At 41.3% G+C, this 17,024-nt stretch overlaps 2 protein-coding genes across 4 annotated transcripts in view; one reads left to right on the top strand and one right to left on the bottom strand.

The window, feature by feature from the left end:
- Positions 1–17,024, top strand: part of PLLP (plasmolipin) — a 286,192-nt gene that overhangs the window by 55,704 nt on the left and 213,464 nt on the right. The window lies entirely within an intron of this gene.
- The window catches only part of RSPRY1 (ring finger and SPRY domain containing 1), a 37,277-nt gene that overhangs the window by 12,389 nt on the left and 7,864 nt on the right, over positions 1–17,024 (bottom strand). For all 3 annotated transcript variants that reach the window (XM_081336226.1, XM_081336227.1, XM_081336225.1), the window contains exons 2-8: positions 15,105–15,598; positions 11,348–11,400; positions 8,428–8,540; positions 6,668–6,794; positions 5,828–5,886; positions 4,128–4,194; positions 2,181–2,312 (exon numbers count right to left, since the gene is read on the bottom strand). In XM_081336226.1, coding sequence (XP_081192352.1) covers positions 2,181–2,312; positions 4,128–4,194; positions 5,828–5,886; positions 6,668–6,794; positions 8,428–8,540; positions 11,348–11,400; positions 15,105–15,451 — 898 coding nt within the window. In that variant the 5' untranslated portion in view covers positions 15,452–15,598. The remainder of the gene's footprint in view (positions 1–2,180; positions 2,313–4,127; positions 4,195–5,827; positions 5,887–6,667; positions 6,795–8,427; positions 8,541–11,347; positions 11,401–15,104; positions 15,599–17,024) is intronic.

The raw sequence follows: 17,024 nt of genomic DNA, 5'->3' as shown, positions 1-17,024 counted from the left end.
AAATAAGAAATGCAATTTCAATGGCTTCTCATTAGTGAAGGACTTCATCATCGGAAAGTTGATATGGTATTTGTTTTAGAAATGCATTAGACTATCTAAAACCATCAGCATTCAAAACAGGACAAATAACACTGATGTCATGTTGTATCCTTTCCCCCCGAGCTGGGTCTCAAACCAGTTTGTCTTTTTGGCTGACATTATTTAATCTACAAAAGAAAAGTCTAGCGAACCTTGCTTATAGACTAAATAAAAACCTTAGAATCTCCAATTAAAACCTCTCCAATCAGGAAAACCAGTTAAAATAGATAAATTCATGGCTATTAACACACTTGATTAACATACTATAAATTGTATCTGCCCAGCCGGCACTAAAATAAGACCTTTGCTAATTTACATGCCCTCTTTTAGTAATGGGGAATCGTGATAGGTTATATTCTACAACAGGAGTCTCCAAACCTGACAACTTTACGACTTGTGGACTTAGCTGGCTAAAGAATTCTAGGCGTTGAAGTCTACAAGTTTTAAAGTTGCTAAGTTTGGAGATCCCCTGCTCCACAACAAAACAATGTTATTATTTCTATTTGTCTAATTTCCCAATTTATAGTATATCGTGCCCTAATAATCACCACTACTATTACTAATAATAATAAGCTGACTTTGTAATAATGCCGCTTGGGGGGGGGGGCGCGAAAGCCCTAATAAGCAGGCATATACATAGAATGAAGGCTATTGCTAAGCTCATTGATTTGTGCTTTAGATTGTAAGCCGCCTTGAGTATATATATATATGGCTCAATCTGCATGGAGGACCTAGTGCCACTCAAGGATAGCAGAGCCAGGAAGGCTGATGAAGGAGGTGGACAGGCCTGCAGTCAAACCATGCAAGGCTTGAAAAAGGTCAAAGCCGGCCCTTGAGTCCTCAGCCAGAAATGTTCTGGTTGTCAATGCAGCTTTTTCAGGACAGCACCTCGTATGCTGCATGACTCAACTTCCACCGGCAACTGAGCTACTGCAGCTGATCCAAGTGACTCTTATCTTTATGGGCAGATTAAAGGGCACCTTATTTTCAGATGTCCAAAAAAAAAAAAAAAATAAAATTCCAGACTTCAGAAAGGGGCAATGAAAGAAGTCAAGGATAAAAGAAACATACAAGCACAAGCTGGCTTCAGAAGTATGCCAGAACAAGATGGTTCTGTAAATGTTCCCTAACCACTCCTAGTAACATCTCCTACTTCTCCTGGATGAACAGGTTTGCATAACGAGGCATTCATTACAACTTGAGGAATAGGCCAGCTTGCTGCTAATTTCCTAAAAGGAAGGCTTTAGCAAAGCAAATCTTAAAAAAAACAAAAACATTCAGCAAATACGTTTCTCTCAGTATGTTTCCTTACTTTTTGTCTTTGTTCAGATCATAACCCTAACCCCTGCTCCTAGTCCAACACCTTCACTTATTATATTACCCTGGCTCTCATACTGTGCGTTATTCTCACCTGGTACCCACCCTCTTTCTTGCTTAAGTGTCAAACATGGAAGGTGGCACCTTAAATATTCACCAAGTTATTCTGAATTTATTTTATTTGAAGCACAGCCCAGATGCATCAGATTTCAAGACTGATAAATCGGTGACTGAGTATTTTAGGCTATCCCATCCAGTACTAGTTGTCCCAAGCTGGCGCTTCAGATTGCCATTCTTGTATGATCAAGGCAGTTTCAACCAGAAATCCCAGAACTACAGTTCATCAAAAGATTTAATACTAATGGCTTAACAGAGACATAGCTGTATTAAGTATAAACAGGAATATCTGTGTTATACCCCTTTCTTAAAAAAAATTTTTTTAGGTTCAAACATTTATATTTTACTACTTTGTTGGATACCACCCAGAGATGGCTGGTTGGAAAATAATGAAAAATAAATAAAAAAACAAAACAAAATAAAATACTGTATTAACTGCTGCTTCCCTTAGTTTTTCTCCTCCTGCATGTACATGTAAGTACACGCACACCGCTTATATACCACTCAGGAATTGGACCCCAAACATTTGATGAAACAAATATGCCAGTTTATTTTATAAACGTATTAGCTTTAAGGGTTGTTACTTTTGCTGCAAACACCAGACATTTCTAATAACCATGCCGGTTTCAAACATCATCACTTCACAGGAGGAAAATATTATTACTTACATAGATTGTCTAAACTCCACTGAGCACAGAATCCAACTTGGCGTTTTAAGTAGTCTGGATTGTTGGTCCACTTCTCTAACAAAACAAGCTGATCGCTGATGCAGGTATCAGAAACTGTCATTTTATTCTCACCTAGAGTTGGAATATGTTCACAATTATGAAAAAAAAATTGGCGATCATTAAAGACCCAGCATTTCCATGAGGAAAAAGGGCTTTTGTGCTTTTTTCTCCCCCCCCCACCTATATTCTCCATTCTCATACTATATAAATTATACCATAATCCATCAAAGCTTCAGCAGCTTCGGCAGTGGCCAAGAAAACAGCTCCACCTGGAGTCACCGTCAAGAGCTGAGTTCAGCTCAGTGGCCTCTTGATTTTACTATCCATTTCTTCTTCAGGATATGCAAATTTGGAACACAGGCAATGCAGGTCAAGCCAGAGGCACATCAGTTTTGCCCCGTTTCTTGACAAGGAATTACTCCCTTGCAGGTCTGACCCTTGGGGAAGACGTCCTCAACACCAGCGTCAAGGTGTTCAGATGAAGGACAGAATTTGTTATCCTCTACCCCTGAAGGCCACATTGAGGGATGGCTGAGGATTCAACGCTTATGCCAGTGGTGGCGAACCTATGGCACGGGTGCCAGAGGTGGCACTCAGAGCCCTCTCTGCAGGCACCCGCGCCATGCCCCGGAGGTGGCAACTGTCCCTCTTCAACCAGCCACCTGCTAATTTTCCGAGGCCCCACGTGGCTGAATGCATCCCAGCACGGCTGGTTTCCCTCCCCCCCATCCCGTGCCTCCTGGGCTCGCAATGCTCTCCTTTTCCCAGGCACAACCCACTGCATCGCCTCCTCAGCTGTTGGTCGACCATCCATCTCAGAGGCAGCTTCTTTGAACTGCTGGCGACGGGCTGCGGAGTCCCAGAGTGTGCCTGTCAAGGGGCTGGCAGGCTGTGGCTACTGACGGACACCGTTGGCCCCCATGCGCTCGCTGGCCTCTGTGTGCAGAGGCTGATGGTGTCCCTTGCCTTGCCCCATGGCAATGGTACCCCCACCCTGCCTCACCTACCCCACAGGATGATTCTCCTGCCTACCGCCCCACCTGCCAGAGACCTCTTGGAGCTGCCCCAGCCCTGCCCACCCCCCACAGGTGTCCCTCCCCACGAGCAACATTGAGGCGACCACGCCCACCTTGGCCACACTCACCCAATCTTCCATGACCACCACAGCCACGCCCACCCAGTGGGCCACGCCCACCCGGCACCCAGCGATAAATAAGGGGGCTTTGGGTTGCAGTTTGGGCACTCGGTCTCTAAAAGGTTCGCCACCACTGGCTTATGCTCTCCTTCGACAAGCCTTCCTGCCATCTCCAGGGGTGTGAAAAAGGAACAGCGGCCAGGAGATCTTGGCACCCACACAAATTGCTACTCGGTGGTTATTTGCTGAAAACACTGAGGATGCCACTGTTCTTGACCCCAGCCAGGTAGGACTTTAGAAGAAAGGAATAAATCCAACCCCTGAAGCCTTTCAACAAGGCAGTTTCCCAAGGCCTTTGGGTCAGGGTGAGCAGAGCAGATTTCAGAAATGGTTTGCCATTGCCTCCTTCCTATGGCAAGAGAGACTGGTCGGCTCAAGGTCACTCAGACGGCTTCCTGTGCAATGCAAGTCTAGAACTCAAGAACTCAGTGCTTTAATTGCTGCACTAAACTGGCTCTCTGGGCGAGCTACAATGTAGTGTATTTTTGCTCTGGTTGCATGTTATTATTTTAATTGGTTTTTAATGGCACATGTTGTTATCTTTTGGGTTACTTGTATGCTAGCCAAAGTCACGCTGTTTGATTTGGCAGCCATATAAATGCTCAAAATACTGTAACTAAAATATCCCACATAATAACTTATCCTAGGATCTGCTTTATTTTTAACTCTGCATCTCAAATGAGCAGACTTACTTGTTTGTGCAAACTTCTCCAGGGCTATTAGTGCAAAAAGCATGACTGTTGGATGGGACTGGAACTCCTAAGATAAAGAAGGTAAATTATTACATTCAATATCCCCCAAAGTTGTCTTCAAAAATCAAGAGCTGGTTGATTTTTCCAACACCGGGGGGGGGGGGGAAGCTTGGGGTGTGTGTGTGTGTGAGAGAGAGAGAGAAAAATTACTCTTTAACACAATAAAGATAGCCTGAAGACAAAAGGCTTGCTTCAGCGATCCAGGCATCAATACAAACTGTTTTCCTACACAAAAGGAAATAAGATAACTAAAAAGCCAGAAGTTCTAGCTACAGGACAACCCACTCCCTTCCCCACTCAAAAAATGGAAAGACTGAAATGGCAAAGAAGAGACCTGGTTCCACATCATCCGAACCATAATTTGTGCAGAGGTAAGTTACACCAGCGGTCCCCAACCTTTTTGGCTTGGTGGCCTGGGGCTGGGGGGGGGGGAGAAGGGAGAGAAAATCGTTCTGTGCAAGCACCCACAATTCGTGCAAATGGAGCACGCGTGCACACGCACACACTTGCCCGCTGCTCATGCGACCCGGTTCTGAGCGGACGGTGGCTGGCAGTGGGACACTGCTTAGGGGTTGGGGATCCCTGAGTTACACCATTCCATTTGCAGCCTTCGGCACCTCTTCCAGAATGTCAGTACTGCCTCAAACCTCCTTCACCCCAGTTCAGATATATTTATCTCTTTGAGGGAAGGATTAAATATTAAATGGGGCCATTAAGGTTTTGATTCCAGGCCCACCTGCCCTGATATCTTTAGCCATCTTTCTGCAGCCTCCAGGCAAGGCTGAAGGAGAGGCCTTTTTCGTTTTAATACTCCCTTCTGAAGCTTTAGTGTGACTAATGATGAGATTCCCCGTGTAAATTATACCGTGAAAGTGAAGAAAAGTAGGCATGGATTTTATGTAAAATAACAGGGACTCCAATTCTAATACTAAAAGTAATGCTATACACAGGTCTGGTTAGTTGATCTATGATTAAAGAAAAGAATGCAGTAGATGCACAATTATTTTTAGTAGCACTTCAGTAATAATTTTATAGATACTTTCCCTTAAGTTTCCAAGCACACGTTGCCTGACTACTTTAAAAGATAAAAGGTGGTTAAATTTAAATGCTGGAGGTATTTCTATATTGCTCTACAGCTGGAGCTAGCATGATTCTCAGATTTTATCTATAATTACATATAAAAATTCACCAAAAGCAAAAAAAAATAGGATCGCGGATCAAGTCAGCAGGATGTTTGGGTTTTGCCCAAGAAAATATGTTCAGTAGTTATGTGATTGTTTCACTACATGATAACATTCGAACTGTCCCATATAGCTGGACTGCTAGTCCATCTAGCTAGCAAAAATATTAACTGCATCATTACCAGGTTTTGAAAAGTTTGGCAGTAACCATGTAGACACTGGCTTGGAGGGATGTCGGTACCCAAAGCAGACATACTACTCCTGAACTACGGCTCTTCTCTTCTTCTTTACAAAAGCCTGTCAATCTTCACTACGCCCCTGAAAAATAACTGCAACAGCTAGACGCTATGCTGTGGCTCCCTTTTTTTAGTGACACAAGACTAAATGAGATCAGGGCACAGAAATCCCTTCAATGCTTTTCACACAATGCTTAGAATGCTGATTTATTTTGGTACTCACCAAGCTCTGCAGTAAGTACTCCAAGATTCCTTGGCTGAGTAAACCTACACTTGCAGGGCCTGTAAAAACACTAAAAATGAAACACGTGCATCGAAGGTGCTGTTTTACATTGTTCAAGAAGTCTCTTCAGAAAAGTTTAGGATCCTGCACTGCCTTTCCAGTTCTCTTGCTTTACAGAAGGAGCGAGCATCCAGCAAATGTTTTTTTAACGATATATTTTCTCTCTCTCTCGTTACCACAGAAGAATACAGAGCAACACATAAAGTGATTTACATCATCTGACACCTCCAGTCTTGTCTATCTAAAAAAGTTGGCTAAATCCAATAGTGACATTCCGTTTCCCCGCCTTCCTCCCAACAAAACCAATTCCAGACTTCCCCTCTGTAGATATTGCCATATAAGAGGGATTCAAAGGAAGAATAGTAGACAGAGAACATATATGTAAACACCCATAAACTGCTGTACTCAGTGGTGGGATTCAGCCGGTTCACACCACTTTGGTAGCTAATTTTTTGTTGCCCAGGCCCAGAATGGACTTCCAGAAGCAGCATCCACACACAGAGAACCGGTTGTTCACACATTCGAATCCCACCACTGGCTGTACTGCATTCTGGCGAACAGCATCAGAGATTACAAATTAATTGAAAGAGATTTAAAATGCTGTCAAGTCATCTGAAGGATGCTCTATGAGCAGATGTCTAATTATAGACAGTATATTTATTACAGATTAGGAGAGGGTGAAGCTGTAAAACCTAGAAACAGCAGTGGTGTGTAGAGGAATCCTAAAGAACTGAATTATAACCTCCCCAAAGAGCCAGAAAGACGCCCCAGAGTCTTTACCTGCGAGCTTTTCTGCCAAACAGCCCAGGACTGCAGTGGTATTCCGATGCTTGGCAGGATGACAAGCATCCTGGAGAGCCACTGCTCCGTTTAAATTTAATATTTCTGTCAATTTCTGCAATGCATCCTACACAGGAAAAGGAGCAGGCTGTTGAATGTCAGACCACCGAAAGAAACATTTAATTCCATTCGTATCTCAGCACTGTATAAGATAAATTATCTATATTTCTGCAGGCACAAACTGAATTTGAAATAACCCTTGGTCTTAACAGTAAGCACTGAAACTACACCCACAAAATTTATAAAATAAAATAAAATGTAATAAAATCAAAATAATTAAAAAACAAATGAAAGAAAATAAAACAACAGCCAAAAAAAATCTCAAAGGGCAGACTCAATGGACCACTGGGTCTTCTTCTGCCATCAGTTTTCTATGAAATAACAAAATCAAGTTTTTTTTTCTTTTTGAGAGAGTTTGCTTAAGACATTCCAATACGGATGATAAGACACTAAACAGGAGGGCTCACAACATTTAACTAGAAATCACAAGATTGAAGGAAGCTGAGAAACACTATTAAACAGATGAAAACAGAAGCAATATTTCCCCAATTATGCTTCAAGGAAAGATAATTTGTATTGTAAAACAAATATACTTAAGTTTTGCATGTGAGAGTCACAGCTAAGAAAACACCCAAACCAATCTGCATGATGATGTCTGTTAACCTTACTTATCCTTATATTGGTATTACTGTAGATGGTGGACTGAAGCAAAAGATCAGCCATCTGGAGAAAACTGATATACATAACATAATTGCCTTATAAGCAGTTGGCAAATGTAACCATTTTGAAACTGATTCAAGCTTCTATTGTTTTTGTTTTTATCACAAATAGTTTGTGAAATTACATGTTCAAATACTGAATTCTATCTAAGATTTAGTTAATTTTTTTTAAAGGGTATCCTATTTTTTTCAGAGCAGATAACCTGTTAGACCATTTTATAACAGAATTATCAGATTTTCAAAGTTAGAGGAAAAAATAGAAAATTAAAAGCAAAAGTTCTTTGATTCCTATTATTGGACTGTGAATACTTCTGATATTTTAACATTATGAGAAAAAACCAATAGGATACAAAAACAACTAAAAATGAGCAAGGCACAAATTATAGATTTTTTAATATGAGCAACTAGTGATGATAGATGAATTAAAATGAATATAGAACTTGGAAAATTAGTTATATAAACAATATCCGTACGTTTAGCATTACTCTGAGGACACATTACACTGTGACCTACTATGAAAGGTACATATTGTATTAATATTAAATTGGTTTTGCTAGAACGTATGGTTCGAATCACTGATTTTATTTTCTTCTGAATTTTTATCCAAGTTATATTTTTGATATAAAACTGACAAACATCTCCCATTCAACCACCCTGAGATACTTTGTTCATTGGAGACCTGCTTTTAAAAAAAAGGAAAAAAAGCTCACTTCTAAAGGGGATTAAAATCAAAGAGATTAAAAAGCAGACTTCTAAAGTGGTTGCCTTAGAAATGCTGCTGCTGCACGCTATAAATCAGGGGTCTTCAAACTTGGCCCTTTTATGACTTGTGGACTTCAACTCCCAGAATTTCTCAACTAGCATGCATGGCTGAGGAATTCTGGGAGTTGAAGTCCACAAGTCATAAAAGGGCCAAGTTTGAAGACCCCTGCTATAAATGTAATCAGTTATTTATTTGACCAATCTATATATTTAACTCACTTTGGTTGGTAATGGGCACTCATCCAAGAGTAAAGTTATAACAGCTGGTCCCAAGGGGTCTTCTAATGGAATCACTCTTATTAAGGACTGCACAACTTCCAGCCATCCTTCATCTGTCAACCACCAAAGAATAAAAGCAAATATCTTAACTTAAAGAAATAAAGAGACATACCACTAATCAAAAGGAGGATTTCATCAGCATTTGAATCATTCAATGGGATAAATAGTCTCAGACATATGTTAAAAATAAACGATCGGTTGCCGATCCAGAGCGGAATGGTAGGACAAAATTAGTGCCTCTTGGAAACAAGGCAGATACTCGTCATACCAGGGCAAATTTTCCCTTGTACAAAATACCGCTACACAAGATTGTGGAACCCAAGATGTTTTTGGCAAACGTTTGCTGCAGACAGAACTTGACACCTTCCACAGGTGATACACACACAATCAGTTGTGGAACAAAATATTCTCCACTGAAGACAATGCATTTTATTACATGCAAGACTTATTAGTGAGTTTCTACAATTCCTGTAGGGTCAGATTTTGCTCTCGTTCCTGTGTATGGGATGGGAAAGTATATCTCCATTTTCTGCTGAAGCCACCTTATCTGTTAGATTTACAGGTAGCCCTCAACTTACGACCACAATTGAGCCCAAACATTCTGCTGTTAAGTGAGATATTTGTTCAATGAGTTTTGTCCTATTTTTACAACTTTTCTAGCCATAGTTGTTAAGTGAGTCACTGCGGTTGATAAGTTAGTAACTCGGTTGTTAAGTGAATCTGGCTTCCCCATTGACTTTGCTTGTCAAAAGGCTGCAGTAGGTGACCACGTGATCTTGGGACACAGGAAAGGTCACACGCACGAACCCGTTGCCAAGCATCCGAATTTTGTCACGTGGTTATAGGGATGCTACGAAGGTTGTAACTGTGAAAAACGGTCATAAGCCATTGTAACTTTGAACAGTCACTAAATGAACTGTTATAAGTCGAGGACTACCTGTTCAGGGGCTCAAGGAGACTTTTATTGTGCTCTCTCTCTCCTCTTGCTTTTTACCCACAACAATAATCCCATTATGGTAAATTGGGCTGAGAGAGTGAATTGTCCAAAGAAAGCTGAGGGGATCGCAGCCTATGCAAGAGACAAAATTCAAGCACATTGACTCCCCAATCTCATTTTGAAAGCCCCAAATTCTGTCTGATGTTTTAATGGGAGTCAAAGATAAAAAATACATTGCTTCACCTAAGTTGGAGGTAGAAATGATGGGGGGGGAGGGAGAGTGCACCCTATAGTCATACCCATTAAACGATCTTTCTCAGCAAATCGGAGGTAGCCAATAATGTTTCCCATTATACCAGACATGTCAAACACAAGGCCCGGGGGCCGGATCCGGCCCGCGAAGTGGGTTCATACGGCCCGCGAAGCCATCCTGGAAACAGTGAGGGAACGGCCCCCGCTGCCTTGGCCCTGGCCCAGAGACCCTCCTCCTGCCAGAGACCCTCAGATCTGTCCCACTCCTGCCCAGGCCCCCATAGGCACCCTTGAAGCGAACGATGTAGAGCTGGCCACGCCCACCCAGTAGGCCATACGCACTCTAGCCACGCCCACCCAGTAGGCCATGCCCACCCAGGCCACACCCACCCAGCCCCCTGAGGGCAACCGCAGTGCTGATGCGGCTCTCAATGAAATTGAGTTTGACACCCCTGATATATACAGAACCCTGAGTCATAATGAATTGCTGGTCATAAAAGAGAACTTTGAATTCTCATATGCTGTAAGAATTGCTGCGATCACTTTAGTCAGGGTTAGTGTTTTAATTTGGCCCTGTCTCCTAGTTCCTTGCTAGGAGAAAAAGGGAAGAAAATAATGATAAAAGAGATTTTGCAAAGCACAATGCAGATCAAGACGTAGTGAAGATTAGCCTGACTTAAACTGCTTTTTTTTGTTTTCAACACAATAAGGACATCTTAAAATTTAGAATGGTTACATGCAACACAGGAAGTATTGCAGTCGCTTAGTGACTGAAGTTCCAATGGATGACCTAGTTCTGAAGTCCCCCCTCCCCCCCAATACACACACAGAGATTTGGGGCACTTGCCAAATGGCCTGCATTTACAGCCATTTGCAGTGCCCTGGGGTCACATGACCATTACTACTTTTCCCAAAAACAGCACTTCCAGTTTTGGGCAAAATCACCCCATAGCAATGGGTTCACTTAATGACTATGGCATTCATTTAACAACCACTGCAAAAATGGTCATAAAATTGGGCTGGTCACAAAATTGGGCTTTATGTTGTCACAATTTATGATCACAAGAAGAGGCTCAACTGTGGTTGCTAAGTCAAGGACTACCTGTATCACGGCGTGGGATTGTGTAGGTATGTAACACTATTTCCCATGAGATATGCTACCAAACTGCAGAATTGTCTGAGCAGCTTCCACTTTCTCCAAGTGATCTTTTCTGAGCAGCCTCAGAATAGGATTATTTAGACATTTTTTTAACTGCGCCAAGCACTCAAATACTTAAGGAAAATCTAGAGGTATCAGTACACACTGGCGTACTGCTCCCGCAAACCTTCTTGGTTTTTAATTACAATGATCTTTTCCATTTCGATGAAAAGTATGTAGCTACTCTTTTGGTGATTCTAATATCATTTACTCGATCACAGTAGAGACAAAATAAGTCACCTGGCCGGCTGATTTTTCCAACAGCATAATTCATAAATTTAGCCAGATTAAACAGGTACACTTATCAAAGAAATAGTTACTTTACTTTACCAAGCATGCTGTCAGGCAGAAGTATCATTTAAATAGTTGCTCAGCCTCACTTAATAAACATACTCTGCAGCTTTGTACTTTTTTTCCAGAGTGAAAAGTTTATTTCAACAAAGAACAACTGAAGTGCCACCCAATGGAAATACCTGTTTCTGCCATTTCATGCAAGGTCATCATCGAATAAGGAGGTTCCTGATCACTAAAAGAAAAAGAAAAAAGTAAAAACCTTGTTAATTATTACCAGGTTGGTAGGTTTCTGCCTGTCCACGTTGAATAAAAAAGTCCTCAACATATGACCACAATTCAGCCCCAAATTTCCATTGCTAAGACAGTTGTTAAGTGAATTTTGCCCCATTTTACAACCATTCTTACCACAATTGTTAAGGGAATCACTGCAGTTGTTGTTAAGTTAGTAACATGGTTGTTAAGTGAATCTGGTTTCCCCACTGACATTGACAGAAAGTTGCAAAAAGTGATCATGTGATCCCCAGACATTGCTACCACCATAAATACATCCTAGTAAAAGCCAAGCATGCAAATTTTGATCACATGACCACAGGGATGCTGCAGTGGTCATAAATGTGAAAATTATGTCACTTTTTCAGTGCCAGTGTAACTTTGAACAGTCACTAAATGAATGGTTTTAAGTAGAGGGCTATCTATAATCCCAACTCATGACAAAGTTCTCTATCTAATCTGTAGAATGGTCACATTCTATTCTGTTCAATTATCCAACAAATTCTTTTATCATCCTTTCTTCAAGGAGCTTAAACTAGCACGTAAATCTTGCCTTTTATCCTTGCAACAATTCTGCTAGTCTCTCTCCTACAATGGAGGACTTTTACTTCTAGCTTACAAATAACACGTAAGTGCAGGACATCAGACAGACAACACAGTTGAACTGTTGAGTCTTTAACACAGCTAACCTGATTAGATTATTTGGGGGATAAAATGGGGCAACCTTCTGGACACTGGATTCCATGGAAGGATAGCTGGAGCCAAGTAAAATAAATTGCCGTTCAAGCTACTGCTGGCAGAGACCAGAATAACTATTTCAGCTGTTTATCCAAGGATGTTAAAAAAAATGGTTTAGTACAGTTTTGTGAAAAATGAGTTCCTTTTTTTCTAAACAAAGGACCCTTGGAAATAGGAGCAGAAGTAATTAGCCAATGAAGGGACTTCATAAAGAGCCCCAGTAAAATTCAATGCAAGCAAATGTCTGGTATGACACAGATATTCTGCCTGTCTTTAATTATAGAACTCAAAGGAGAATATGGACGACTGCCTGGCTGTTTTACATCCTTATACTAGTAAGAGCCAGCACAATCATCTTTGCTCCAGTGAAGTTACAATATCCCATGCCTTCCAAACAAGCGCAGGGACCAAATGATGCTTCGTTCCTCGCCAGAAAAGACACAAGAGTTATTGAATGGCTGATAAAGAATGATCATCTAAAGCCGTGGTGGCAAACCTATGGCACCCGTGCCACAGGTGGCACGCAGAGGCCTCTCTGCGGGCACGCACCCCATCGCCCCAGTCCTTCAGCTGGGTTTTATAAAACCTTTTCGCTTTAGGCCTCCGCCACCGTGTGCAAAAAAAAGTTCAATCAATCAATTTCAACTTCTCACAGAAAAAAAAAGATCTCGCAAAGTTGAAATTGATTGATTGAACTTTTTACTCCCACCCAGTCTGTTGTTACCACCACGGCCACGCCCACCCAATGGGCCACGCCAACCCAACTGGCCATGCCCACCCAGCACTTGACAATACATAAGTGGGCTTTGGGTTGCAGTTTGGGCACTCAGTCTCTAAAAGGTTTGCCATCACTGGTCTAAAGAATTATGAGAGCTTTTGACAGCAGCAAAGACATCCCAGAATAGGGGTGTCCAACCTTGGCAAACTTTAAGACTTGTAGACTCCAATTCCCAGCATTCCCTAGCAAGCCATGCTTGGGAGAAAAAGCCGGAAGTGGGGCGGGGGGGGGGGCAACTTGCAACCTTCTTGCTTCCCCATTGACTCCCGTTTGTGGGAAGTCAGCAAGGAAGGTGGGGAACGCTGATTACATGATCAGGGGAATGCTGCAATTCTCTGAATTGCAACACGCTGGTTGCCAAGCATCCCAATCATGATCACACAATTGTGGGGTTGCAGTAAAGGCTGAAGCTTTGAGGACTGGTCATAATTTATCCCTCAGTGCAGCATTGTTGTAACTTCAAGTGATACCTGAACAAGTGGCTGTAACCCAAAGGCTACCTGTAATAAGTGACAGATGTTCCGATTCTTTGTATAAAATGGCCTCTTTTATTCTTCCAGCATCTCAAGCAATCTGCACAGTACTCCTTCTACCTTCACCATAACAAGGAAACGATGAGTTGGACGGACACTGATTAGTAAACCAGTGAGCTTCAACAGCTGGGGGTAGACTTGAAGCTGGATCTGATCCAACATCTTAACAACTACTCATCTAGTATTTTTCCTACAGCGACCAATCCAATGCCAACAACATTTCATGGAAACAACAGCCATATTTTGCTCCTTTTTCTAAATTTCTAGTATTTGGGGTGTATGATTCTAACCTTAGTGATAGCATGTATCATGTTAAGAGACACTCAGAAACCAATCCTCCATGAATTTATCTAGTCTTCTTTTAAACCCCCAAATTGCTTTGCACTCTTCCTTTTCTATCACTTCCTCTTTTTGTAACACATCTATTACATCATCTAGAAGCCAGCGCAATAGAGGTGCAGTAGAGGGACGCAGCTTGCTGGCTCTGCACCTCTGTGGTTAAAAAAGTAAAGTTTTCTTTGTTAAGCTTGACTTTCGGTGACTGGATACATAGAAAGCTACTTTTGGCAATAAAATGCAATGATCTCAAATTCCAGAGACAGGAGTCAGATAAAGACAGTCCCAAAACTGTCTTCTAAGCAGACATTTTCCAATTACTTTCATCTAGTGATTCACTATCTACATCCTGAAAATGTGGCTTATGCAATGATCCCAAGAGTATTTACAAGCATTAGTAACACACATTCTTTCAAGAATGTGTCCGTTTTCAAAGACCGTGGAACCAGCTTTAGCCTCTTTCACTACAACGTATGCTTGTGATTAATGCTTACTAACAACTTTTATATTGTACTTATTCTTAATTTGATTATGTCACCCTCGACTGATGAAAGGCTATAAAGTAGAACTAGGGTTATTAAAGCAGAGCTAGATTGTATTAAAACTAAGGCTGAACCAAAAGAAACATAAATAGCTTCACTACACCACTGAACTAGTTTATTTATTTATTTATTTATTTAATTTATTTTGTATACCGCCCTTCTCCCGAAGGACTCAGGGCGGTGTACAGGGCAATAAATACCAAATACAAAATACAAACTCCCAAACTCTCCAAGCAGCGTGACCAAAAGTGGCTGATTTAGTATCTAATGCAGTGGTTCCCAAACCTTTTCCATACTAGGACGTTTCTGATATATTCTCGCACCCCTTACAAAAATTTGAAATAACGGCAATGAATTATGCATATACAGTATAATTTTGAAAAGCCAAGTTTTTGGACCCCCCCCCCTGGAATATCGTCCTGCACCCTCGGTTGGGAGCCCCTGATCTAATTCATTCAATCTTTCTTGAAAAGTTAGCAGAAATTACAAATCTGCTCCCAGAGACAGGGTTCAATTAAGAGTCTCTCTCTCTCCGAAACTACCTTCTTAATAGGTACTTTCCAATGTTATCATCTAATGATTCAGCATCCTGAAAAATGTGCCTTAAGGAAGCCACAAACACACCCGTTTTTATCCCCGTTAAGTCTAGAGCTTAAGCCCTCTGATGGCTCCAGATAGCAACTGAGGAATCTGCCGCACTCAGGTTCATGCACTGCCTCATTGCTCTCCAGACACTTACTTGTCTACTAAGGTCCGAATTACTGCCAGTGTGTCAAGCACTAACACATCGACATTGTGTTTTTTCCTTCTGGGTTCATGCGGCCCCCGCCCCCGCCGGGGGGGCCGTACTGGGTCTCTCTGATGGCTCCTTGCTTCAGGTACAGGCATTCTGCTGTTCTCTGCCTGGTGGTTCCTGGATTCTGCATTCTCTTCTGCACCACTGTCTTCTCGGCAAACACAGGAATTGCCCATGCTGCTAACTCCCAAGGTTTGTAGCAAACACAGAATATGCTGTTCGAAGGTCAGCTGTAAACCTCGGAAAAGGTTTCTGCTTGCATAGAGCACAACCAAAGCAACAACAATCATCTAGACAGTTTTAAAATCAATGTTTTTGGGATGTTGAATTGTAGCCTTTGCATCATACAAGTTTGTAAAAACTGGAGCGGGCAGGAAACGGTTGGTTTACTTTCTGACATCATCACTGGTGATACTCATTGGTTATCCGAAACAGGCCTGCAAAGAAAGAAAGAAAGAAAGAAAGCACACCCAAATCAATCTGGATTTAAATTATAATGGAGCAAAAAACAAATCCCCCACACCTCTATATTCAAACCACATATTTTTGAGAGTGGCATGTCATTGGGCCTTAAACTCACCAGTTACCTTTAGCAGAAAATAGAAACTTTGGAATCTCTCCCACCTGCAAACCTTGCCTGCTTATCCAAAAATTTGCTAAAGTCACCCACATTCCATTTCTTATTATCTATTCTAGGTTCAGACACTTTGTTATTCAGGGCTACATCAAGGACAATAAGCTACAGTATGCCACAATTTATTTTTTTTGGCTCTGTAGCATCTCTCCCCTTAATAGAAAACTTCATGTTCTTTGTGAGAAGTAAATTTCCAGCCTTTGTCTCATTTGCTGCCCATCAAGAATAGATTGATTGGTTCCAAGAAAAGACAGAGGGAGCACCAGGCAATTCAACAGATAATAGGAAGAGCAACTGAAGCCACATAGCCTGGAGTTTCTTTACCCAAGACAATTTGGGGGGGGGCGGGGGGGCGGTTGTGCATAATTCTTAAAAACGATGCAAAAGAAGCACCCACAGTCTTCTATTTATCTATATCTGGGAAAAGTAGTTTGGAAGCCAATGATCTTAGAAAATCCTTCAGTCAACTCTGTCTTCTAGACTAGAGAGGAACACATCCGTCAATCATCCCAAGTCTTCCCAATATAAGACAACCTGTTAGATGGACCGTCTACCAAATGAGACAATGCAAATGTAACAGGTAGCACAACAAAACTTTATGTCAAACAATTCACTTGTAAATCACAAGTAGCAAAGTCATAATTTTAAATAGATTTAAGTAGAATTCTTGGAATCTTCCAAGATAATGAGGTCTCTATGCTAACAAAAGACAACTTTTTTCTCTTCTGTTTGCCAAGGTACTCCTTCTTGAAACTGCAGTTTTATAAAAACTGCAAAAAAACACAACACAAAATCTTGTGGTAGTTAAAATGCTACTCTACTTATACAATTTATATGGCCACTTGATTCAAATTTATGTCTTTGGGTGACTATGAACAATTGAAGACTATGCAAAAACATAGAATAATACACAAACAGCATAAATACAGCGGATGAAGTAAAAAGTGTCCCATGAACAAATTAACACAACCATAATCATGCTAGTTTTTATAGCTATACTCTTTTCACTATTGCCTTTCTTCTACAAATTGTTCCTTAATATCTGCTTTCATCTCTCTTATGACAGTGTATGTATTAAACAGACCTAAGCAGCTACATACTGTATATTTATATAAAGGTTAAGCCAAACCAGTCTGCTGCCAGAAGCTGATGGACCACAACATTTTCTTTCCCAGCTCTGTTCTTTTATTATCATTCAAAGGTTGGGACAGACTTATCAAGATGTATCT

This window comes from Vipera berus (genome assembly GCF_964194415.1).
Source record: "Vipera berus genome assembly, chromosome: 10".
Taxonomy (NCBI): Eukaryota; Metazoa; Chordata; class Lepidosauria; order Squamata; family Viperidae; genus Vipera; species Vipera berus.
This window is presented reverse-complemented; position numbering and strand designations above follow the sequence as displayed.